The sequence below is a fragment of the Equus quagga genome, chromosome 14 (genome assembly GCF_021613505.1).
Source record: "Equus quagga isolate Etosha38 chromosome 14, UCLA_HA_Equagga_1.0, whole genome shotgun sequence".
Classification (NCBI taxonomy): domain Eukaryota; kingdom Metazoa; phylum Chordata; class Mammalia; order Perissodactyla; family Equidae; genus Equus; species Equus quagga.
In genome coordinates, this window is record NC_060280.1 from 92302876 (window position 1) to 92329851 (window position 26976).

General features: G+C 48.8%; 1 protein-coding gene across 4 annotated transcripts in view; it reads left to right on the forward strand.

Moving 5' to 3' along the window:
* INSR (insulin receptor) overlaps positions 1 to 26976 on the forward strand; it is a 128055-nt gene that overhangs the window by 54803 nt on the left and 46276 nt on the right. For all 4 annotated transcript variants that reach the window (XM_046684741.1, XM_046684743.1, XM_046684740.1 and 1 more), the window contains exons 3-4: positions 20824 to 21145; positions 26753 to 26901. In XM_046684741.1, coding sequence (XP_046540697.1) covers positions 20824 to 21145; positions 26753 to 26901 — 471 coding nt within the window. The remainder of the gene's footprint in view (positions 1 to 20823; positions 21146 to 26752; positions 26902 to 26976) is intronic.

Sequence of the window (26976 nt, forward strand, 5' to 3'; positions counted from 1 at the left end):
TGTGATCATCACAATTGCCGCATGTTGTCTTGGTCTTCAGGGGCAGAAAGGCAGCTGTTGGAGATTCATGTAGGGAGGTGGAAGGAATTCACTGAAATTGACCTTGAGGCGTGACCTTGAGCAAATTACTGAACCTTCTGTTTCCTCCTTTACAAAGTAAGGATAACCTTGTCCCTGATGTGGGTAGCGGGAAAATGCACTCTCCCTACTACAATGCCTGGCATGGGGCTGGCTACCATTACTGCTCCTTGAGTTATTTATTTTTTTATTGTGGTAAAATGTACATAATGGGGAATTTATCATTTTAACCATTTTTAAGTGTACGGCTCAGGGCATTAAGCACATGCACACAGTTGGGTGGCCATTCCCTCCATCCATCTCCGGAACTTTCCCATTTTCTCAAACTGAAACTCTGTCCCCATGAAACACTGTCTCCCCATCCCCTCCCCCAGCCCCTAGCACCACCATCCTGCTCTCTGTCTCTATGAAAGTCACTCCTCTAGGGACCTCCTATGAGTGGGATCACAGTATTTGTCTTTCTGTGTCTGGCTTATTTCACTGAGCATGATGTCCTCCAAGTTCATCCATGTGGTAGCGTGTGGCAGGATTTCCTTCCTTTTTAGGGCTGCATAATATTCCCTTGCATGGCTGTCCCACATTGTGTTTATCCATTCATCTGTTGATGGTGCTTCTTGGGTTTTAAAACCGAGCCTCGAGCTGACATCTCACATGTGTGTGCCCAGGTCACGGGCAGCAAAAAGCTTTCCCATCACATATAACTACAGTGGAAAGTCTTCTTTTCCATCCCTTGGCTGTGTGTCCCCTCAGTCAAGTCTGTAGAAATGAGAAAAATCCAACCTGTTTCACAAGATGGCCGTGGGGGATGGAATGAAACGAGGTCTGTGAACTTGTTCCGAAAATGTCAGACAAACACAGCCCTTGGGGGGTTTCTGTCCCACACACAGCGGTTCCGATTATCCGACTTGTCCTTCGACTTTTTCTGTCCGAAGTCTTCCCCTGCTGGAGTTGGGTTGTTGATGGTGCCACTTTTCCTCTTGAATAATTTTAGCAGCCCGCGCGCTGGGCTATGGCTTATCCAACTGACAGGTGTACAAATGATCTGCAACCTTTGCTTCCGAAATCGTCCTCTCGGAGATGCTCTTTGTCGCGATAAATTAAGAACCCGTGAAGGAGAATTCACCTGGGCGTTCCCCAGTGAGAGGAGCAAAAGGAAAGTGGACGCTGAATCATAATTCTTTGCACGCTTCATCGAGGGCGGGTTCTTGCAGCGTCCTATAGCGCTTTAAGGAACCCTTTAAGGAGGTGGTTCCAAGCCTCATGTTTTAAACGGAGCTGAGAAAGGACCCTCATTGCTGGCCTGGGGTCCCCTGGGCTGCAGGATTCACGGAGGGACTGGGGCTCATGGGGGCTGGCAGAGGGAAGAAAATGGAGATTTCTCTCTGATTCTGCCTGCTGGGCTGTTAGCATCACGATGGCAGTGACAACAGGACACCTATGGCCAGGCCCACAGCAGACCCTCCGAGAAACTCAGATAGGTGGAGGGTGCAGTGGATTCCACGCATGTGTGCAAGTTGGGAGCTGAGCAGACCGAACGCTTCAGTGTGACTGCAGGGAACCTGGGGGCCAGATGCTGAGGCCTCTGGAGCAATAACTCTGGCTGGATAGACAGACAGACAAGCTCAGCCATATAAGCCCCATCCCCTTTCATGATTTCCCTCTGTCTTTGCCACTGGCTGGGCTCTAAGGCAGTGGTTCTCACCCGAGGGTGATTCTGGCAATGTCTGGGGACATTTGTGGTTGTCACAACTGGGGGAGAGGGGACGCTTCTGGCATCTAGCGGATGGAAGCCAGAGATGCGGCTCCACATCCTGCAATGCGTGGGCCCCCATCACGGAGAATGACCCGGCCCCAAATGTCACCAGCGCTGAGGCTGAGAAACCCTGAGCTAAGACGACAGTGATGGTGGAACGATCAGTCCTATATCTTTCCTGGTCCCAGTCTGTGACCTGGGAAAGCTCCCCAGAGTTCCCAGGTGTGGAGTTGGCAAGAATAAAGGAAGAAGGGAGAGCTTGCAGGTGGCCCTGTCCTGCCTTGGACAACCTAATATTCCCTCCACGGCTCCGTTTGGCACAAGATGTGTTTGTTGCTTCTTGCCCTTGGGATCTCCCCCGATAAGCTTTGTGGATTGTTCCAGATTGCGTTGACGGGGGACAGCTTCCCGCCCCAGGCCGCCCGCCCCGTCGCTCTCCATCCGTGGGAGAGGCGGCAGCTGCCCAGCTCATTACTCTGCCCCTGTGCGAATGTGCTCCTGCGTGTTTTGGTTCAGAGGGTCACTGGCTTCTGTGTCCTCCTTTTGTCGTTAGTCAATTTAATTTGTTACTAATAATAAAATCCGGAACTTACCTGGCCCTGCAGCCCCGGGTCATTGAGAAAGCTCAGTGGCATGCATGTCCTTTTCAGAGGCTGGCTTCGGAATGAGCAGAGGATGGAGTAAAAATTTCCCTGAAGCACGAGGGCTGGCATTTCAATGACAGGATCATTTCCTGAAAACCGAATTTAGCTTATTGCTAAATAAACCAGCGACCTGATCCCAAGGAGTCCATTTTTGTACAATTACCTGGTCGTATCAAGGACAGTTTGAGGTCTCCGGATAGGAGCCCCAGGGCACAAAATTTAAGGGCGGGGCACCAGACAAACTCAGTACTTTAATGCAGTATTCAAAAAATCAAATTTAAGACCGAAACATCCATGATGAATAAAATTTCGAAATTTTATTACTTTTTAATTTTTTTTCTCCCCAAAGCCCCAGTACATAGTTGTATATCCTAGCTGTAGGTCCTTCTAGTTCTTCTATGTGGGACGCCACCACAGCATGGCTTGATGAGCCGTGTGTAAGTCCACGCCCAGGATCCGAACCGGCGAACCCCAGGCCGCCAAAGCAGAACATGCGAAAACCCGTGTGCCACCAGGCGGGCCCCAGTATGTGTCTTTTTGTGACTGGCTTATTTCACTGAGCATCATGTCCTCCAGCTTCATGCATGTTGTAGCAGGTGTCAGAATCTCCTTCCTTTTTTTTTTTTTTTAAGATTGGCACCTGAGCTAACATCTGTTGCCAAACTTCTTTTTCTTCTCCTCCTCTCCAACGCCCCCTGATACATAGTTGTATATTCTAGTTGTAGGTCCTTCTGGTTGTGCTATGTAGCACGCTGCCTCAGCATGGCTTGATGAGCGGTGCCATGTCTGTGCCCAGGACCCAAACTGGCAAAACCCTGGGCCGCCAAAGCGGAGCCTCTGGATTTAACCGCTCAGCCACGGGGCCGGCCCCTCCTTCCTTTTCAAGGCTGAATAATATTCCACTGTACGTATATATGCATGTATATATACATAGCTATCTATCACATTTTATCTATTCATCGTATTTTATAAAGGATATTTATTATATGTGCATTGGTCAAAACCATCTATAAAGAAGTTTACTAGGAAAAGTAAGCCCTTCCCATGTCTGCCCTCTCTCCCCGGAGGCAAATGCCCCTCTGAGTCTCTTGTTATCTTGAGAGGAATTCTGTGTGTACATGTGGATGTGGAAACCGCACACATCTGCCTGCCCCTGTTTTGCACAAATCCACTTTCCTCACTCCTCCGCACCTTGGCTTTCTCCCTTAATAACATTTCTTGGAAGCCATCTGAATCATTTTCTTCAGCGGCCACATTCATTGGTAATGTATTTATCCAGTCTGCAGTCAGTGGGCATTTCCAGCCAGCTGTTGTTATAAACAAGGACATGGTTGACTGTCATCAGGCTTGAAATGCGCAGGAGTTTTGTTTTGGGGGTGCTGTCCCCGAATGCCAAGAGCATCCCAGAGCTCGCTCTTGAATTGAAGGAGGATGGATGACGTGGTACGCAAACATGAGGTGGTGCAGAATGTTCTGTGTCTTAACGTGGAAGTTATTCGTGCATTATTTTCATCCTCACACCCACACGGGTCTTTTCTGGAGTAAAGTACACGACTTTCACAGAGTCGATCTCAACGTTTGCAGACATTTAAGAGCAGAAGCCGGAGGTTTCAAATAAATGTCTAGCTTATGCGGGCTGCTGGGGGCGAGAGTGAGTCTGACATCCATCGCTCTCTGCAAGGCGTGCTCGGAGGAATTAAGCCTTAATTCATTATTAAGGTGATGCCCAGGCTCATGCTGAGACCCACACGGGCCTCAGCTGGGTTATGCATCCAAGCTCCAGGTGTGGGCCATTACCCTCAACGCTCCCACCTGCGCTGACCTGTTTCTGAGGTTGTACAGTCAGCCCTGTTCTAATGCTCGATTCGATTTGTTCCAACATGATGGCGAGACAAGGGGACAGTTTGAGCATGAGGCAAATTTCGCCTGTGCTTCTGTGTGATCTTGCCTCCGAGATACACTAGGTGAACCCAACTCAGACAACTGCCCCCAGTGGAACCAAGCTGCGTAGACATCCCTGAGACCCGCGTGGGCATCTCAAAAATCTGCCAGCTCCCTTGGACCCCCTGATGGGTTAGGAGCCACCACCATCCACATCTGAGGGTCCGGCTTCCCATCGATTTCAGTCAACCCTCCCTCCACCTCTTCACGATCACTCACACGCTGCAACCCTCCAACACGCACTTCCACATAAGCAAACTTTGGGCCCTTTTCGAGGTCAGGCCCTTTCCAAGGTCAAGTCCTATATTTTGTAGTAGTTGTGTATTTCCTGACCATTTAACCTGCGTAAAACTGTGTTACTCTTTTTAATTAGATTTCTGTTGGCCTTTATTATGGATCACTAATGACAGGTTTGAGTGCGATGGCCTAACCCTGTCTTCTCCATAAATGCCATGACTTATAGGAATGCGTATGTCACATTGGACTGGGGGCGAACTTCACACCCCAGGTAGTAATAGGGAGTTGAGACGTGGCACTGCCCTGTGGTCCAGCCCATCACCCGTAAGGCCTCAGTGTCATCCCCTCCAGGCTCTGTGACTGGCCTCCAAGCTCACTGTGGGCCAGCAATATCCTTAGTCCACATGAGGACACTATTAAGAGCAGTTGCTACTGTGCAGCTCTCGCTCTGTGCTGGGCTCTGGGGTCTGTCAGAGAAAAAAAATCACAGGGGGCCTGTTCTCCTGCAGCCCACACTCCAGTGGGCCTGGCACTCAGTAAATACATCACAGACAGATGGACAAGATAATTTCAGGTGGTGGTAAGCCCTAGGAAGGAATTATATCAGAGTGACAAGATGGGGCAGAGTGAGGGAGATAGAGGTTGGGGGACCCTGCCTGAGGATGACATTCAAGCTGAGACCAGAAGGATGAAGGGGAAGCTGCTGTGGGAGGTCCTGGTGGGGGCAAAGTGAATTCTCTGTGGCTGGAACTGCATGTGCAAAGGTCCTGAGGTGACCTGGGATTTTTAAGGAACAGATTAGTGCCACAACCGAGGCATGGCATGGACCTCACAGCAACTCTACAAAGCAGGTAGGTGGCCTAATGATCTTCCTTTGCAAAAGGGGAAACTGAGGCTTGGGAGAAGCTAAGACAATTGCCCAAGAGCTCAGAGTGAGGGAGTGGCAGATTCCGCTTGGGATCTTATTCTCCCACCTTAGTTTCTATCTACTAACATGCCCTCCCCTAAATAGAATACCAGGTAAGACGTAAGGACAGCACTGCCTCACATCCCTTCATTAGACCATCCTTCCTCCACTTAGCAGCGTTTATCTTGGCCATCCCCCCACCCCTGTTTCCATGGCTCCGGCTGTTGGTTTCTCACACGCATGAGAACTGTTCTCTGAAGCCTGTCAAGGTCGTGACACTTGTGTGTGTGCATACGTGCGTGCGTGCGTGACCCCCTTTCTCTAATGCAAGGTTTCTGTTTGGGTATCTGCTGTTTAATTTTCCAAGGTTGTTTTTTTTGGGTGGGGGTTGCTAAGGAAAAGCGCCTTACATTTTATCTTTGCATCCTGTGGAACTCGGTGAATAATGGGCAGCCAGGGGCGAGGACTGACAAGGAAACGTATGGGAAGGAAATTCACGGGGGATGCCTGTGGGAACCAAGACACACCTTTGATCTTCAGATTTCAAAGTGGGAAACTCAAGGTGAGGTGAGAGTGGGAATAGGAATGTGCCCAGGAAGGCTGACCTCACAGTTCCTCCTGGCGGCCACCCAAGGGTGACGTGGCACAAGATCGGTGACATCTCAGAGGGGGTTGTCATCGTTGCTTCAGAGCAGTTCCAAGAAGCAGATGTTTGTGAGCCAAATGAGCTGGTTTTCTGGGGCTACCAGGGCAGGACGGGAGGGGAGCTGGTCTGCGTCAGAAAGCACATCCACGGCCAAGCTCTTTGCAACTCTTCTTTTCCCTTAGCCGGGGTGGGGAGACGTAAGTGGTGGACCCATGTTTTAAACGTTGGGATCGTAGCTTTATTTCTCTGCATGAGAATTTCTTTCTTCCCAACCTCCCTGTGCCCCATCTGGCTTTCGCTCGGTGTCTGTGTTTGCATGAATGGGCTCAGCTGCACCTCTTGCCTTTGGGTCTCGCTCACTTTAGTTAGAGCCCAAAGTCGCTTGAGGCCCAAATTCCCAACCTTTCCTAGCATTCCATAATCACAGGCCTTGGGGAGGAATGCACCCAATAGCCCTCCAATTATGGTTTTCTTAGGAGGCTATTAAATCTTGATTTCTGAGAGGGAAATTGGGCATCTTGTGTTTTCCCTTTCAGTCCTGCTACTGTGGATGAGCTCTTCTGGAAATTGCAAGGGCCATTTAGGTATGGTTGGGAAGTGTGGTTATTTTACGATACAGTCAGGCTCTAGAAAGAGCACGTCGCATGTTTTATTTAGATCCCTGGTCAATTCTTTCAGGCTGATTCCTTTGGGGGAAGAAGTGAGTATGGGGTTGATGGGAACATGGAGAGGTTGTGGATTCAGATGCGAATGGACACACAGGTGTGCCTGCCTGGGACCTTCCTGTGCTCGGCTGTGGGAATCCTGGAGGGCCGGGACAGCCCCGATTGCGTCTGGCTCCCGTGCGTGGCCTGGGGCTGCCTGGCACAGAGCAGGTGCATGTTTGCATTTCTTGAATTGACTGGGACACAGGGATGGGCTGGATTTCCAGGATCAGCCATCAGTCCAGGGTCACCAGCAATACCGAGTCTCAAACTAGCTCCCCCCCGCCCCCATACCTGGCAGATTTGAGAGCAACATGCCGAAGTGGGGATAAATACAGTTTCCTCAAGAATGCCTCAAGGGGAAGGAAAGGAAAGTTTCTTGGCGGCCAACTTTAAATTTAGTCATTTAATCCATCCAACACTCCCCCCACCCCCTCGCCATAGGATGTAGGGAGGTTGTTATTGCTATTTCGTGGAGGAGTCCTAGGCTGAGAGATGAGATGCCTTAAATTGTCGCTAGTACTGATGGCATCTTGGAAAACTTTCTTAGGCTTTCCATGGGGCTGGGCGCTGTGCTGAGCACATTTCATGCATTATCCCATCTGATCTTCAAGATAGCCCAAGATGCTATTACGGTCCCCATGTACACATGGGGAAACTGAGGCACAGAAGGTGGAGTCACGTGACCAGGAAGTGGATGGGTCCACTTGTAGCTCAGGTCTGCCTGACTCCATAATTCTTTGCATTCCACACTCGGGTGATTTGAAGCTGTGGATCCCAGGTCCGAAGGCAGAGCCCTGAGGACAGATCTGGACAATGCAGAATTTCTTCGAGCCCATTATACTGTCCCCATCCCAGGCTTGGTGGCTGAGCGATTGGGATGCTTGGCCAATTGTCCTCGTGTCCTGGTTTGATCTCGTGGCAAAGATGGAGAGGAAGCTGGAGGGACTCCAATGCCATTTGGCTCTCTGGCTGTTCACTGCAAGAAAGAAACACTTTAACTTTTGCAGAATAACCTGCTGAGGAAATTAACAAGCCGGGCATGTTACAGCCCCCTGTGAACTTGCTTGGAGTATCAGCAGGATTTGTAACTAAGTGTTTTTGATTTGTAACTAAATGTTCTTGTGCTTGAACGCTGATTTCTGTCTGTCTCCCCAGGAGGCGGTGGAACTGTGTCTGTTCCATTCATCAGTTTGTGCCCAGAGCCTAGGACGGTGCCTGTCACTCAGTAGGAGCTCAGTTGATTGACGGAACTAGAAGGAAGATGGCGATGGGATGTGTTTGGCTGCCTAGTAAACTTTTAAATTAAGAAATGAAGAGTTTGTAGTCAGAGAGCCAGTTTGTAAAGGTTGAAGGGGTTTCTAGGGCATCTCAACTGTGCAGAAAGCAATCCACCTGTGAATAAATACTGGCTGGAGAGTGAGAGTGTGGACGTTGTTGATCCTGGTGGGGAAACACAATTCCTCCATGGTCGTAGCATGCGTGTAAGACAGGCTTTTTACCAATTAGCTTTCTTTCCATCATGTGACTTAGTTTGAGTGTTGAAATGCTACCCTTCTTTCTTAGATCTTTGTTAATGATACTCAGCATCCACTGCGGTGGGGGAAGCATTTGCACAGCCTTATTTTCTTCATGCATTTTCCCCAAGTGTGTGCCAGGGCTCGGCAGCGTAAATAGAAGTGGAGCCAGGAAGTTGCAGGTGTGTGGGCTGTTGGTTCAGGCAGATGGAAGGCTGCAAAGTGGATCCGAAGGACCAGTGACATATGAGGACCCAGTGACAAAGAATAGCAGTGTCTGAGGGGTACGCAGGAGCGTCTCAAGAAGAGCCACAGGGCTCCTGGAGATGACACAGGGAGCTCCTCGTCTCTTCCAGTTGGAAAATAAAGCAGCCAGACTGGCTTCAGGAACCAACTCAATAAGGAAATGAGCCGAACGTTGTCTCCCTTTGGTCACGATGGAATTCGCAATAGGTGTATTTTCATTCTGACGAATGATTCTATTTCATGGTGTCTCTGCAGAAATTCAGTGCATTGTGCTGTTTGCTTTTGTCCTTTAGGAACTGAGGACATTTTCTTCACCCCCTGTCACTGTGCCTAAACTCTCCCAGCTCCTGGGTGTAGCAGCTCCCGGGAGACTGGCTTCTGTCAACCTGTACACATTCAAGACCACTGCATATTCGTTATTGAAAAGCCATTGGTCATGTGAGCGGACCTTTTTATGGTTGACATTGTCCCCAGGGAAACCCTTCTTGCAATTCAGACCTTCCACAGCGACAAATTTCAAACTCTGACATTCTCCATTCCCACTTCCTTGTTCCCATGGAGGCTGCGGTTTCCTTTCTCTCTCTCTCTCTCTCTCCCCACCACGAGAAGATGGTTATACCTAATTCCAAAAATGACAGAGAAAAACTAAACATGTGTAAATACGAACAGAGAAAAATATGCAAGGAATTCAAGGCCCAGGGCATTATTAGGGAGAAAAGGAAAGAGGTTTTCCATTGTGTGAAGCGACAATCCTTCATGAGGGTCAACCAGCATAGAACGAAACCTGAGAGAGCGAATTGTAGGAAATACAAGGAGAATTGAGAAACCTCGGAGGGAGGGGGGAGACTCAAACACAGCCTTGATCATGTAGATAAACTTCAATTAGGCAACAGGGAGTTTGAATAATATGGTTAATAAGATTGTGGTAACAGATATAGACTGAACTTTGCACTCGGCAAACAATACACATTTTAAAATGCTCTTGGAATATTTAGAAAAACTAATCATTTGTTAAATCTCAAAACAAAACAAAAGAAAAACCCCAAACCCCAATACATTCCAAAAAGCAGACATGGCACTGGCCCTAATCTCTCACTGCAAGTAAATGTAACTGGAAATTAATTTTTAAAAGTTTAACCAAACAAGCATGCAAGACAAACTCCTACCATGGGATAATTGAAAACAAAACATAACTCATAACTTCGGTCAAGGAGGGTCTCAACACTGTGAGGACAGACTCTTAGAAGACACTGGAGATGTGGTTGCAGAGACCAACGCAAAGCCTTAAATGATTATCTAGAGAAAGCAGACAACAAATAATGAGACAAATCTACACGGGAAGAAGGAATTAATAAATTAGCAGGGACTAACTGATTTGAAAACAAATAGAACTAACAAATTCAACAGCTGAATCTTTTGTATCTGCAATGCCCAGTAAGGCAGCCACTAGCCACACAAAAATTAATTCAGTTTCTCAGTGACACCAGTCAAATTTCCAGCACTTGGTGGCTCCAGGTGGCTAGTGGCTACTGAATTGGATGGCACAGATAGAGAACTTTTGTGTCAGTGCAGAAAGTTTATTGGACTGTGCTGTTTCAGAATCTATAAAGTAGCATCATGAAGAAAAAAGGGGGGGAACAAATATTGTATATAAAATTAAAAATGAAAATGGAGATGTAATTTAAAATCCATCAAAAAATTATAAAGGTAGCTCTGGGAAGACTTTTGGAAATATTATTAAAATAACTTCACTTGCTGATTTAAGTGCCTGTTTTATTTAGATCAGTCGTTACCTTTTGGAAGAAATTAAGGCTGTGAATTTGCCCACGAGAACAGCTATGCCTGCATCTCCTAAGCTTTGCTCTCTTGCCATCATTAATTTCTAAGTAGCCAGTAAAATTTACATTGGCTCAATAAGCAAAATAACTGAGTAGGCTGAAACTCAACAACTTTTAAAAAGTTATCACTATAGTTAATTGCCTAAGATGTGTATGTATTACGGACTTAAATGAGGGAAAACGACAAAAAGTCCACAACAAACAAACAAACAGGGATCCATGCACCTTAGCAAGAGTGGTTTGCAGGAGCAGGCTGGGGTTGTCTGAGGAGTGACTTAGCAATCATGTGCAGAAGCCGGGTTTGAGGTATGGAGTCCAGACGTCACGGCTTCTGCAGCACCAAGCTTTCTTGTCTGTAGTTCCTCTCATGAGGAATTGCCCAAGGTGGAAACTTGGGAGGCATGCAGGAGCTAAGTCCACCTCCCTGATGGCTTCAGAAGCCAGCCTCTTCCTCCCTGTTCCTTCTGCCCTTGCCTTCCTCAGCCATCCACTAGAGAGCCAGAAAACTGGCCCCCAAAGGTGCAGCTATCTGGTGGTGACCATTCTGCTGGAAGCCCTTCTTTGGCTCCTCCCGTGGCGTATAGTCCAAGCCCTTCAGCTCCCTAACCTGCTGTCTGGCCTGCTCTCCCACACCTTTTCCCCTGTACCTTGCCCTCCATCAACTCGGAACTGTTTATAGTTCCCTGAAGGCAGCCCTGATGATTCACGCCTTTGCAAGCACTGTCCCTCTCCTGCTGGGATAAAACCAGTCACCTGATCCTCCCTCCCCACTTTTTTTCTCTGTGAGCTTTATTGTGCATCTACTGTGTGCATGGCTCTGGGATGCAGTAAGAAGACAGACAAGGTCCTCTCCTTCACGGGGCTTACCTGTCTCTTTTGTGCATCCTGGGAGAGCAGAGACAGTGTCCCCAGCCATTTCCGCATCTCAGTGCACAGAAGGAGCCAGATCCGGGTGGGCCAGGGTGGGGAACAGGTGAATAAAACCCACAGTGTAACTGCATGATGCCACACGCAGTCCCAGTTTCCCTGGGAGACCTGGGTTCGAGTTTTGGCCTCGCCACTTGCTAGCTGAGCTGGCGTTAGCAAAGCAGCCCTTCTGCGGCTCAGTTTCCCCATCTGTAAGGGAGATGGTTGTTTGAATTATTATTTCAGCATATCATCATATCGGCTTATCAACCGATTTGGGTTGAACGTTGTTTCTGCAAACGGAATATACATTTTAAATTGTATTCATGGGGGAAGGGACCATCACGCCCATTCTCTGTCTCAGTTTACTAGAATTGCAAATACACGTGGAGCGCAGAGGTTTGATGTCTTCAAATACAGGGAGAACATTGGCTCAAGGGCACCCCCCAAAATAGTCTGTGGGTTTTCTTAAGAATGTCATATATGTGTGGTTCTTAAACTTTGGGGGCAAGTTCCGAGAGAGCACCCCTTAATTTGGAGGATTTTGCTGTGTGACCCCTCTCTGGGCCCCTCCCGCGGGAGGCCTGGGGTCAGGGCGCCCCCAAGCCCGTCCCGGGAGCTGCCACGCGGTGACCCGATCTGCTCCCGGGCACACGCCCAGCTCTGCGCGCGGCCCACGCCGCCCGGGGGTGCTCGGGGCGGCCCGCACGCTCGCTTTCGCCTTTTCTTCAACTGTTTCCAGGTCCCCCCTCGGCAGGCGCGCCCCGCAGGGTCCGCACCCACGAGAGGCCCTGCCCCGGGGGCCCCGCGCGCACCGCCCGCCGGCGGTCACCGCCCGAGAGCCAGGCGGCCGAACGGAGCCCCGCGCGCCCGGGGGCGGGGCCGGCACCCCGGCAGCACGCGCGCCCATTGGCTGAGCGCGAGGGCGGCGCTGCGGCCGCCGCCACCGCCCGGCCCGGACTCCACGGAGCGGAGCGCGCCGCGGGCTTTGTGCTGCGCGGGCGCCCCCGCCTCCAGGGGGGCGGGGCCTCCCCCGCCCTGGGCCCGCCCCCCCTGAGCACACGGGGACACACACACACAGCGGCCTGGAGCCGACCAATCCTGAGGCTGCAAGGGGGGGGGGCCCCCCCCCCCCCCCCCTTGGGACTCCACCCCCTTCCCCTGGGCTGCGTGCGCCGTATATCTCCGAAGAGCTCCGCAGCTCGATTCCAAACGCATCTGGAAAGCGAACTCTGTGGGGCGCGTGGGGGCCGCATTGTCAGAGAAGGGAACCGGGGAGCTTTCTTCCCTGATCCGAGGACGTGAGCTCCTGCGGTCGCCGCTTCTCGGGGATCGCGGAGTCGAAAGGGCGTCTGTTGACCACCCAGCTCAAAAGTTCACTCCCTGCCTTCCACTCCATCATTAAATCATTTACTAGATTCCAAGGGGAGGAATTTCCAGACAACGCGCTGCCCGCGCCCCGAGGCTCAGGGGACTCGAACCTCAGCCTTCAGGGTCTAGGGCGGGCGTGAGAGACAATCTTTGCATGGAAACAAAGTAAATTACTTTAAGGAGTTCATAAAATTCACACTTTCTGGGAGAGCCACAGGGCCCTGTGGTGAATGTGTCTGCCTGCCCATGACGCAACTGTTCCGTTTGGAAATTTCTGGAAAGCAGTAATTTTTGGAATAATAAATCTTGAGTTTTTTTTTTTTTTTTTAAACTACAGGCTTTGGAAAGGAATGTAACAAAATGTTATTAACATATGGCGTGCTATGGAAACATTTAATAGTGGGGTTTTGATTTGTTCTTACTATATAGCTTCTTAATTAAGAAAAAATAAACTGGTTTGGACTTCGGCAAAGATAAAAACCGTGGCTGTATTTTCGTACGCATGGCATTTACAAGGCGGAACTGCGTGCTTTTGTCTCCACTATTCCAGCTTTTAACCTTGTTTTGGATAAATTGGTAACTTTTTATTTTGATGTAGTTTTCAAGTTTACAAGAGAAGTTGCAAAGATTGTATCTACATCAGTTGTTTACATTTTACTCTATTTCTTTTATTATCTCTTTAATGTATTAACGTACACACTTTATATACACATTCATTCTTTTTCCTGAACCATCTGAGTGAGTTGCAAGCATATTGCCCCTTTATCCTTAATTCTTCTCTGGGTACTTTGTAAGAACAAGAAAATTCTCTTATACAACCGTCGTACAATGATCAAAATCAGGAAATTAACACGGATGCAACATTTTAATCCACAGTCTCGTACATAAATTTCATCGGTTGTCCCAATGTTCATCGTTAGTAACATTTTTTCCTGGTCCAGGTTCTGATCTAGGATCACACTTGGCATTTGGCTGCCTTGACTGTTGTTTTTTTAATAAGGCAAAAATGATCTTAAGAGAACCTTTATAGAAGCTCTCCGCAATGCCTGTCAGCTCTTCTTATACAGTCATTTCTGGAATATGTGGGGATAGAATTATTTGATTGATCAATAGCATTTATTCCTTGCCTAGCAGAGGCTTTTAAAAAATGTCTTTTCAAAAATATGTCCGTTTTAAGCAGTTGGACACATACAGCAAAAAACAAAAATCGAATTGTGCTGATATGTAAGGATGTGGCTACCCACCCTTCACTCCATCGTATTCTCCTTCCGAAAGGCAGTCATGGGCACATTTCTTGCCATACTTCCAGAGGAACACATGCCCCATTTGTCTTTTTCTCTTCTCCCCATTTTAAGATATAATTTACATACAGTAGAATTCACCCTTTTTGGACTAAAGGCCTGCGAGTTTTGACTGATATATACGGTCATGTAACCACCACCGCAGTGGAGATATGGACTGGTTCCATCATCCCAATTTCCTCTGTGCCCCTTTGCGGGCAGCCCCTCCCCAGTTCCAGCCCCTGGTGACCACTGATGTGTCCCCCGTCCCTATAGTTTTGCCTTTTCCATGATGTCATATAAATGGAATCATACAGTGTGTAGCTGTTGCAACGGGCTTCTCACTCTCAATAAAATGCCTTTGAAATTCATCCGCGTTGTTGTGGTGTCAGCACATCTTCCTTTTTCGATTGCTCAGTCGTATTCATTGTGTGGAGGAACAATGTTTCTCCATTCCCCAGTCGAGGGACCTTTGAATTGTTTCCAGCTTGGGGTGATTATGAATGTTCCCACTATCCACATTCCCTTACAGGTCTTTGTCTGAATATGTGTTTTTTTCCATTTCACCTCGGTGAACCCCTGGGTTGTGAGGTAAGGATGAGAGGTATATGTTTAACTTTATAAGAAACTACCAAACTGTTTTGCAAAGTAGCTGTCCTGTTTTGCATTCCCACTATGTATGTCTCTTTCCTTTTTCCACAAATGAGTTATATATATATATATATTTTTTTTTTTTTTTTTGAGGAAGATTGGCCCTGAGCTAACATCTGTTGCCAATCTTCCTCTATTTTATGTGGGACACCGCCACAGCATGGCTTGACGAGTGGTGCTAGGTCTGTGCCTGGGATCTGAACCTGCAAACCCCACGCTGCTGAAGGGGAGCATGCCAACCTAATTACGCCACTGGGTGGCCCTGAGTTATATTCTTTAGATCCCACTGTACACCTTGTTTGTTTCACTTAATGCTATCTTGGAAGTCACTCCAACATCAGAAGGCGTAGAGCCACCTCCTTTTTTGGGCAGCTGCGTACTATTCTTTGATCCACGGTAATTTATTTACACAGTCTCCTGCTATGGATCTTTAGGTTGTTTCCAGCCTTTTGCTGTTATAAACTCAACTGGATAACGTCTCGTAGGGTGAAGACTCTCCTTGCCCAGGTGTCTGTGTGCACGTATGCTGTCTTGTCTGCGGGCTAGTTCCTAGAAGTAGGAATAGTGGGTGAAACTGCACTTGCCTTTGAGCATCCCCCTTAAACAAGCCAGCATCCCTGTAGATATCTCTCTAGAAAACGTATTGTTCAGCGGGGAGCATGGCTCTTACTTCAGAGGATCCTGACTCAGCTACCTCCTTCCCACTCCACCAATTTATTTAGAGTCAGTTTCCAACCTTCTCAGCAGGGTATAGAAAAAGCCACTCGAGGGGAAAGTTTCAGGAACGTAGTGGCTGCTTCTGCCAGTGTAACCGGAGGCCAGGGGCTTTAGGAAACTTTAGGGAGAATTGGGAGGAAATTGGGGCCAGCAGTCCAAGCAACTTGGGGTGCGGACAGGGGGAGATGGACAGACAAGGAACTTGTGTGTCAGGCGGGGGAGGACTCCTGTCTGCCGTCTCTGGGACGTGTGGGTAGATGCTCCTTACACACACAGCGTGCATGTGTCCTGGGAAGGTCAACAGCTCCCGGACTGCTCCGCATTTTCTCATAAAGGCCGCCATGCTCTCTGGCAGAAACATCCTGGGGGAGGGGTTGGCCCTCTGGAACTGGGCTGCCGGGACTCACTTGGTGTCTGTTAGAGGAAGCAGGACCAGGGGCACGGGGAGAGGAAAGTCAGCCCCCTCCTCCATTGGGGGAGCTTGTCATCTTGCACATCACATTCTTCACAATTCACTGGGGGGGCGGGGGTTGGTGGTGGCAGCGGGGAGGCCACCCTGAGCGGCATTTCTATGAAATAAGATAAAATACTTGGAAACTGTGCACACAGCCGGAGCTGGCTTGTCGTTATCAAAGCATAGTCTTCAAAAATTAAAAACACCACTCTTATGCCAAAAAAAAAAAGAGCAACAAGAACACCTGTCAACACATTTCTTTTAACCCTTTAGTGAGGAAGCCAGCAGGGCAGTAAAGCCAAAGCATTTATAATCACTGAAATAAGACTGCAGAGTGAGGCACGGAGATGCTTAATGTCCTCTGGGGCATTAAACCTGTCATTTTGGGGAGGATGTTATCTCTTCTAGTGGATAAAAATGATTGACGGCGTATCTGTCTATAAGTTGACATCAGGCTCCCCAGAGCCTACACTCTAATAGAAATAGTAAAACCATCACAGGTACGTTTCACTGGGCGAGGGGTTGGCAAACCAGCCAGCCCGTCACCTGCATTTTTTTTTTATTAAGGTTATAAAAGTTAACATCCTTGTGAAATTACAGTTGTACATCATTATTAGTCATGTTGCTGGTACACCACTTCACCCCTAGTGCCCTCCCCCCACCCCCCTTTCCCCTGGCAACCACCGATCAGTTAGTTCTCTTTGTCCATATGTTAACTACCACCTATGAGCGGAGTCATACAGGGTTTGTCTTTCTCTGTCTGGCTTATTTCATTCAACATAATACTCTCAAGGTCTATCCATGTTGTTGTGAATGGGATGACTTTGTCCTTTTTTATGGCTGAGTAGTATTCCATTGTATATATATATACCACAACTTCTTTATCCAATCATCAGTTGCTGGGCACTTAGGTTGGTTCCATGACTTGGCTATTGTGAATAATGCTGCAATGAAGATAGGGGTGCATGGAACTTCTGGAATTGCTGATTTCAGGTTCTTAGGATAGATACCCAGTAGTGGGATGGCTGGGTCATAAGGTATTTCTATTCTTAACTTTTTGAGGAATCTCCATACTGTTTTCCATAGTGGCTGCACCAGTTTGCATTCCCACCAACAGTCCATCACCTGCTTTTTTAAATAAAGTTTTATTGGGCACAGCGGCCCCTGTGTCCGTGTGCCTTCCCTGGGGCCGCTTCCTCGGCAAGAGCGGCAGAGAGGACTAATTGCGTGTGACAGAGCCATATGGCCCTGTACTCTGTGACGCTCTACGCAAAAAGTTTGCCAGCTCCTGTGCTGGAGGATGAAATGGTTCTCAGGTGGGTCCTTGTCGACAGGGCTCCAGCATAAGATGGAAAAGTCGTGTGGTCAAGCTCTGGCTTTGTTTGCAAGTGTTGGATCCTTTTTCTTAGCATCCTGGAGGCTGGAAGCCTTCTGTGTTTGGGAAGTGCTTGTTAGCGCTTTGCTGGCGTCGCTTTTGAACTTAAGGGCTGACCCTCAGACGGCGGCCCCAGCCCAGGAAATAGGCCCCTTCCTGCTCTCACATGTGACCTCCCAGAGGGTGGGATCATTGTGGGTCCGAGGTAATTGTTGTCTGCCTTGGATATTGCTTCCTGCCATTGAGATTCCAAGAGATTCCTGTAGACAGATCATTAAGAATGGTGGTAAAATAACAGGACCCACAGGGGGTCACTGATGTCAGACCTACAGTGCACCTCTCAAAGAATCCAGCGCGTTCCCCACATCATCTCTTTTACTTGTGACAAGGAGTTAAGGGACTGTCATTACCGCCCCCATTTGACAGGCAAGAAAACCAAGGCTACCACTGGTTCTTTAAAGAAATCTTTACCGCGCGTCTATGGGGTGGCGGGTGCTGCGTCACCAAAGCTGAACGCACGTCATTCCTCCCCTTGACTGCGTGGACCCTGGGGATGGCTTGTCATTTTAGACCCAGGAATGTCGGATTCAGAGCCAAAAGATCAAGGTTCCAGTTTTGGCCCTGCTGCTTCTTGGCTGAGCCCGTCTTCTTGCCTCCGTGAAATGAAAATAATGTTACTTACTCCCCTCCCTGCTGGGGTCTCTGTTAGAATTAAGTAAGAAGCTAGTGGGTGGCGTGTAAACCCTAAAAATCTACACAGACTTTGGTGGGTTTATCCCATCCTGCTCCTATTAGCAGCTTCTTCATTCTTTCTGGATCCACATAGAAAATCAGAATGTGCAGTTATGCATAGATGCTGCAAATCTTGCATGTAAATGTTCATAGTGTTTATGGAGCTCCTGCAACTGGGATTTCTTGGATGAGTTCTTGAGCCACTGGTTAAAAATTGGGGGCTTGGACCTGCTCCAAAGTCTTACCTTTTGCCTCCTTTCTGTCTAATTGGACTTGTGTCTCCTGAGCTCCTGCTGGGTGTCATAGAGGCTAGCACAGTGAAGGCAGCCGACATGACCCCGTCCCCTAAGCTCCCCTCTAGACAGACAGTCAACAAGCACCTAGATAATTTTCAAGAGTGAAAGTGCAATGAGAAAAAGGTAATAAACTCGTGTGTTAGAACATGGTTTGCAAAGGAGGGAGTGACTTCCAGTGGGGAGGTCATGGAAGGTCTTTCTAAGGAGTGGAGACCTGAAGGACAAGAATGAGCCAGTCATGGGAGGATAAAGGGTAGGGTGCTTCAGCCAGCCAGAGCAGCAGATGCAAAGGTCCTGAGGTAGGACTGAGCCTCGGTGTGGGAGGGGCAGAAAGGAGACCAGAGGGGCTGTTGCCTGTGGCTGGGAGAAGGACTCAGAGAAGGACTCAGAGAGACTACATGGGATCTGTAGGCCCTGGCAGGAGTTGATTTTTATTCTCTAAGCTTCTGCTGTCCAACGCAAGAACCAGTAGTCACCCGTGGCTATTAAAATTAAAATTGAAATACAATTAAAAGTTTAGTTCCTCAGTAAAAATTGGGACGCTTGTGCACTCTTGGTAGGAATGTAAAATAGTGCAGCCTCTGGCAAACAGGGTAGTGGGTCCTCAAAAAATTAAAACTAGAATTACCATATGACTCAACAATTGCACTTCTGGGTACGCACATAAAAGAATTGAAAGCAAGGTCTTGAAAAGATCCTTGTGCACCCGTGTTCATAGCAGCATCATTCACAAGGGCCAACAGGTGGAAGCAACCTAAGTGTCCATTCGATGGATGATGGATCAACACAATGTGGTCCATCCATACAAAAGACTATTATTCAGCCTTAAAGAGGAAGGAAATTCTGACACTTGCTATGACATAGAGGAACCTTGAGGACATGATGCTCGGTGAAATAAGCCAGACACAGAAGCACAGATCCTGTGTGACTCCACTTATGTGAGGTCCCTGGAGGAGTCACATCCATAGAGACAGGACGTAGGATGGTGGGACCAGGAGCTGGGGGAGTGGGCTGGGGAGTCAGTGTTTCACGGGGACAGAGTTTCAGTTTGGGAAGATGAGAAAGTTCTGGAAACGGAGGCTGATGAGGATTGCACGACACTGTGAGTGTGCTTCATGCCACTGAGCTGTACGCTTAAAAATGATTGTGATGGTAAATTGTATGCTGTGTGTCTTTTGCCACAGTTAAAAAAAAATTGGTTCCTCAGTTGCACTAACCACACTCAACAGCCACAAGGGAGAAGTGGCTACCGGGTTGGACAGCGCAGATCGAGGACATTTCCGTCTTCGTAGAAAGTTCCCTCAGTGCTGCTCCTACATGAATGTGCCTCTAGGAGCCACTTCTGTTCCCTGGGTTGGGTGGGTGGGTCCCCTTGGCTACAACAATCAAAGAGCCTGAAGGTTTGGGGCGAATGACACTCCCCAGCTTCCAAACCATGTTTCAAACCACAGGGAGTCAGTGAAGAGGGTGCCTCCGAGACCAGGCTCTGCTGCGGCCGACGTCTGTCCGGCCTCACAGAAGCTGTCTGTCCGTGGGCGTATTTGCAGACAGCGTGGGAAGGGAGGGCTGGTGATCGAGGCTCGGGCCAGATGCTGAGGGACCAAAATCACGGGGTAATTAGGAAGCGATGAGTAGCGAGACATTGGGAGAAAGGGGATCTGTGACAAGCTGCTGGAGGAGTTGTGTTGAATAGGAAATTGCCACCAGCCACGAAATCTATGAGTAGCTTCTGCCCCGCCATCTGGGAAGCCTTCTCCTTCCTTCCCGTTCATTATCTCCTTCAGGCCACAGCAGAAATATCGCTTCCTCTTACCTCCAGCACGGTGCTTGTTGCATATGCAGTTACACATTTGTGTGTTTAAATAACTAATACGCCTCCTCCACTAGACCACGCGCTCCCGAAGGCAGAGTCTGAGGCCACCTTGTTCCCGCAGTGGCTGCCATATCTAGATCAGTGCAAGCAAATCGAAGCAATAAAGGACCTTTGGGCCGTTTGCTGAACCTTCTTGTGCCTCGGTTTCCCCATTTGTAGAATGGAGACCGTGGAGATAATAACATGCCTGTTTATGCCAGCGCTGCAGCTGCGTGCAGGAGTCCGCTTGCTAGCGTCGATTGTGAAATTTTCAGGAAATTTGCAAGCTGGTGGTTAAGCGGTTGTTAAAAATTAAATGATATAAACTTACAGCTAAACAATTTATGTTAAAAACAAAGGTAATAAATACTCAAAACTCACTGCTTCCTAATTATCTCCCTGCATTTATCGATTATTTATGCTTTTGAAGTTATTTGCTACTATTATATTGATATGAGAGAAGTACTATGTAATGCTGCGTTACTATGTGTCTCTTCCTGGCTCTGTGTTCAGTAACTTTTGTCAGCAGCTTGAAATGGACAGTGGTGGGTGTATTTACACCATGGCAATCGGCAAATGCTACAAGTCAAAGCGTCGATTCTCTTGATCTAGAATTGACGTCCCTGCAGACAGGAATTGGGCAAAGCCGCTGACCAGCTGTTTTCTTTCTCTCTCCAGTTTGCCCGACCATCTGTAAGTCACATGGCTGCACCGCGGACGGCCTTTGCTGCCACAGCGAGTGTTTAGGCAACTGCTCTGAGCCCGACGACCCCACCAAGTGCGTGGCCTGCCGCAACTTCTACCTGGACGGCAGGTGTGTGGAGACCTGCCCGCCCCCGTACTATCACTTCCAAGACTGGCGCTGTGTGAACTTCAGCTTCTGCCAGGACCTGCACAACAAATGCAAGAACTCCCGAAGGCAGGGCTGCCATCAGTACGTCATTCACAATAACAAGTGCATCCCTGAGTGTCCCTCTGGGTACACGATGAATTCCAGCAAGTGAGTCCTGGGTGTGGGTTCAGGGGGCGGGGGGCAGCAAAGAGGGGAAGGAAGGTGGGGTTGGTGATGGTGGTGCCTGTTAAGACCGTGTGCAAAACCAGAGTTCATCGGGTATGAGTGAGGGAACTGCTATGCTTGGGTCTGTGGGGTGCCGTCTCTGCCTCCTCTTTTGGCCCTGGCCTTTGGAGCAGGAATTGACAAACTTTCTCTGTACAGGATCAGAGAGCAAATATTCTTGGCATCTCGCACAACCTTTTTTTTTTAAAAGGTTTTATTTTTTCCTTTTTCTCCCAAAGCCCCCTGGTATATAGTTGTGTATTTTTTTTAGTTGTGGGTCCTTCTAGTTGTGGCATGTGGGATGCCGCCTCAGCATGGCTTGACGAGCAGTGCCATGTCCTTGCCCAGGATTCGAACTGCGGAACCCTGGGCCGCCGAAGCCGAGCGTGCGAACTTAACCACTTGGCCATGGGGCCGGCCCCTCGTACGCCATTTTTAAAGCTTTCTGTGGTTGGCTTTGGGAATAGAAGGCATAAAGACAGAAGTCCTTGGTTTACCCTAGAATCCTTCACATGGACTCGACTGTCCCCACCGACATAGCTGCCTGACTGTTACGACCAAGGACAGAGCTCAGGTTTTTAATTTTTTCTCCAATCTGGAGCCAGATGGTATGCTGCGATTAGCCTGGAGTGCAAGGAGGAAGAGACTGGATTCCAGATTATTCTCAGGGATTTGTGACTTTCTGAAGGACAGTGCCATCAAATCATTTCCTACTGTTTGGGTGAGAAATAGCAGGGTTTTCTCTCTTCCACGATGAGTCAGATTTCCTACGCACTTTGCAGACGTTTTGTTCCCGTTGTTAGCTTCACAGATGAGCTATTTCGGTGTCTCGGGGCCGTAACCAAGTTTAAAAAATCTGTTTCCTGGTTTTTGTGTTAAGGGTTTGAGAAAAAAAAAAAACCCTCACAAACAACATAAAAACAAATCAGAAACAGACGCACGTCGAGGGGCCTTGAGCTGATCCGCTTACGTAAAAAATCTTCCTCTTCAGACTTGAGAATTAGCCAAGCGAGAGCGTTCTGGTGGGAAATTTTATTTCCCCAGGTGGGGAGGTTGGGAAGGAAAACAATCTTTATTTTGGTTCTTATGAGCCTCTCTTCAAGTGTTTGTGAAACCTGCCAGTACAATATGTTTTGTTTTACTCTTTTTTCATAAAACCTATCAAATGGCTTTGTTGACCAAAAATAGACCTCTATAAATCACCTTTGCATACCAGACAGAGTTTTTTCTCCCTGTTTTTTGGCCAGTTTATCAGTAAGGTTGGGAAAATGACCCTACAGTCCTTTTGATTAATTTCTATTTTTTTTTATGTTTGAAATGAAACATGGATGTTATCATCTTCCAGGGAAATGTTTGTTTATAAGACATTGGCTTTAATTAAAAGGTATTTTTTTTCCTCACCATAACTAAGACCTGAGAAATACGGCAAACTCCTTTGATGTTCTTGCTCGTGGTCCAGTGGCCCCTACAAGTGAACCCCCAGGAAATTGACGGCATGTCCTCGGACGCGTGGGACCTTTACTGAGTGAAAAGGGGCAAAGTGAGGGATGCCCGTTACAACTTGTCACGGCAGTCTTTTACTTCGGAGGTTTAAAAAACATTAATAGTTTTCCTTCTGAAGCTTTTATTTTATTTTGTGAAAGACTCTAGTGCTGTTCCATTTTCTAACAGGACCAGATATGCTTTCTTCCATTCTTGTGGCTTATCTGGGAAATCGTTCTTGATGTTCTCAGAGCAGAGTTCTGGGAACCCATGTGGCTTCATTAAACGACCTCGCCATGGATAGTCGCTCCCAGGTACCCAGCGAGAGCAGCTGGTGATCTTTACTGAGATGAGAAGGACCCGGTATTTAGGGTCAATGTTAAGTGTGTGATGGGTGTGGGGCATCCGTGTTCCCTCATCCTAGAATGCTCTGCCCCTTGATCTTCTGCTTGTCATCCAGGTGACAGCTTAAAAGTCGCTTCCTCGGAGAACCGCCCCTGTCTGACCACCCATGGAGATACTCCTTGGTACATCATCCGATTCTAACTCTTTTCGTGGCATTTACCACTAGCTGACATTTTAATTGTCAATTTATTGATTTCCCCCAACTAGACCATACACTTCGCAAGTGTATCCATTAGCTCTCACTGTATAACAAATCACCTCAGCACTTAGTGGCTTAAAACTGCCCTCCTTTATGATTCCTGAAGATCTTGTGCATTGACTGCTGACTGGTCCGGCCTGAACTGGGTCAGCTATGGCCGGATGGTATAGAATAGCTTCTTGGATCTTCCATGGGCAGCTAGGACCTCTCTCCACATAGTCTCCCATCCCAGCAGCCAGGAAGGGTATGCCCAACGTGCAAGTCCTTTTCCAACCTCTGCTGGTGAAGAAGTCTTGTGGCCATTTGTAATCTCCCACAGGGAAAGGAAGTTGTCTGTTTTGTTCACTCCTGGGTGCCTGTGGCTTAGAACAGGCATTGGCACAGGGCCAGGTAGTAAATATTTTCGGCTCCGAGGGCCATATGGTCTCTGTTGCAGCTACTCAGCTCTGCCCTTGTAGTGTGAGCACAGCCATAGGTGATACCCAAGCCAGTGGGCGTGGTGGTGTGCCGATATGACATTATTTACAAAAACAGGTGGCCAGCTGGATTTGTCTGGCCCTCGGGCTGCAGTTTACTGACTCTTGGCTTAACAGTCTCACCTGCGGCATAATAATAAGTGCTCGGTAGATCTGTGCGGACCCAACAAAAGAACCGACCATTTGGTCACCATTCTGTTTCCGCCCCAGCTGTTCTGACGCCCGCTGGGTGTACGGCGGCACCATTTGACGCTGACCACCTGGGGTGAGCATCGTGCCCGTAGGTTAAAGCCTCTGTCCTCTGCAAGACTGCCCTCACTTCCGATGCCAGCCACACTTTGGGGGTCCTCAGGCCACCTGCACTTCTGAGCTACTGGCTGGACATTCGGGCATTCCCACAAACCCTCGGGGTTCAATACGTCGCTAGAACAACTCACAGAACTGAGAAAAAGCTGTACTGTTTTGTCGTCTGAGCCTCTTGGTGGTGGTGCCCTGGGTTAGAAATTTCTGCATCACTGGCCCGGGCACACATCCCTCGTAACGAGCTCCATGGACATTGCCCCCACTGGGGTCCCTATTTATGGCCAGGTCAACTCTTATGGTTCTTATTGCGATCACAGGACACACTTCAGCAAGAAACCATCAGGGAACTTAGAGGAACAAGATTTATTACTCGGAGATCCTGGAAGGTACGCCCAGGCCACTCAGGGAGGTCACAGGTAGAGAGAGAGGGAGGGAGCATGGGCCTGGGGCTCTGTCCTTATTAGGGTCCAGGGGTGGGGTATCTAGGGTTTAAGTATAAGAGTGGAAATTAGGGCACAGGAATGGAGAAGTGGGGGTCAGTTATCAGATAAGCGGTCAGTTACCTAGGTCACCCAGGGCTTTCAGAAAGGGGGCCTTCGTAGAGGGGAGCAGCCTCATTCTTTATCTGGTTGTTTTGCTTGTAGCTGTGTCTCACAGCCTAAGATGTTTATTCAGGTTGGATGTCCTTTGAAATGAATGCCTTGGCAATCAAAAGCTCGATGTGGGGCCTTTCCACTATATATATTTACATTTACAGCTTCATTATTAAGGATACAGGTAGGGCAGGTCGGAGAGAGTCCCAGACACAGAGCTTCCAGGTCCTCCTGGAATCAGGGATTCCAGTCTCCCCGCACATCAATGTGTTCACCAGCCAGGAAACTGCACTGAGCTGGTGTCTGGCATTTTTATCGGGGTTTCATTACACAGGCGAGATGGACTGAACCATCAGCCATGTGATCAAACTCCCATTTCCAGCCTTGCTCCCCTCTCCGGAGGTCAGGTGGCTGAAAGATGCAACTCTCTCACCATGTATCTTGGGGGCTGGTTCTGGTGACCAGTGGGGGGCCCCCCCCCCCAGCCTGAAGCTATGTCAGGACCACCACAAATCGTCTCATTAGCATAGCAAAGAAGCTCCTGTCGCTCAGAAAATTCCAAGGGCTTTTGAAGCTCTGTGCCCGGAGTTGGGACAAAGACTAGATCTGTTCTTCATTTTACCACCACCCCCAAGATCATTCGGAAGAAGTGCAGACACAGAGGTGTGGAAATAACAGCAGCCACGAGGATACCACTAATGAAAAGTGATCATCGTAGCGATGGCTAACAATTTTCATTTTCCATATGCTAAGTGGTGGTCCACATCATTTGGTCCTCATCCTGACCTGTGGGAATAGGTACTGTTATTGTTTCCATTTCACAGGTGAGGAGACTGAGCCTTTGAGAATGTAATAGTTGAGACTCTTGAGGTTTTGTGTGACAGAACCCCAGCTCCAACAGGCATAGCAAGATTAGAGTTTATTGGTGCCTATAACCAAAAAGTTCAGGGAGTTGCTTCAGGTACAGCTGTATCCAGGGGCTCAAGTGATGAACAACCATCAATTTCTTTCCATCCTTGGCTTTATTTCTCTCTCTGTCGATTTTCTTCTCTTCCCTGCTCCCCTGCCCCATGCTAGCAACATAGCAATGCCCTCTTAGATGCTCCAGAAGGAAGATAGTTTCTCCTGCCAGGAAGTTCTAGCAAAATCCTTACTGGACTAACTTGGGTATGTACCCTCCTCTGAAGCCCCAGGGGGTTAGAAGATGGTGCCCAGCCTGGTCTGGATCTTGTGTCTTGCCTGGACCTGGAGGGCTGTGCCAGCCAGAAACTGACCTCAGAGACTCTGAGTTGGGGAGAAGTGATTTCCAAAGGACTCCTGGGGGCTGTAAATTTGAGGACGTCAGGGTGCAGGCAGGCAAAGCCAAAGTCTAACCCAGTCCCCCTCTATCGAATGTGAGGTCTTGTCCTAGCCATCCTGACGTCAAACCCCAAACAGAACAGCGAACACCCCATCTCCTTGGAGCAGCAGCCCAAATTCTGCCATGTTGGGGTGAGGGCACCAGTTCCGCCATTTTGGCATCATAGCAAAGTGATGCCATGTCAGGACCATCGCTCGCCATAATGCCCATCACCATGGCAACGCCGTGAGTCCTATCGCTTTGGTGTAATGGCGTGAGTCCTGTCCCCATGGGATAGAACGTGATCTTGTCTCCAAGGGGTTCAGTGTGAATCTTGTCACTAGGGGGTGTGGAAGGAGCCCCATCATTTTGGGGTGGAATGCTGTAGGACCTGCCACCAAAGAATAACGGCATAAGCCTGTCACCTTGGGGAGTGGTTCTGACTTGGGGGTGATTTTCTGTCTTCCCCCCAGGGGACAATGTTCGGAAACACTCTTGGCTGTCGTTCCCTGGGGTGGGGCTACTGGCATTGGGTGGGTGGAGCCCAGGGATGCTGTTCAACACCCTTAATGCACAGGGCAGTCACCCACAATGGAAAATTCTCTGGTGCCAAGTGTCAACAGCGCTGTGGTTGAAGCAGCCTGCCTTACCATTGCCGCGAAAGTCCCGCCACGTGGGACCCTGTGCGGGGTGCTGTCTGCCGTGTGTGTGGCAGCCTGTGTGCCCTGACCCCTCTCTCTGCTCTTTCCTCAGCTTGATGTGTACCCCATGCCTGGGTCCCTGTCCCAAGGTGTGCCACCTCCTGGAAGGCGAGAAGACCATCGACTCGGTGACGTCCGCCCAGGAGCTCCGAGGCTGCACGGTCATCAACGGGAGCCTGATCATCAACATCCGAGGGGGCAGTGAGTGTGTGGCGGGGCGTGGGGTGGGCGGGGGCGGCCTGCTGGGATCTACTTTCCCTGTGAGCACAGAAGGAA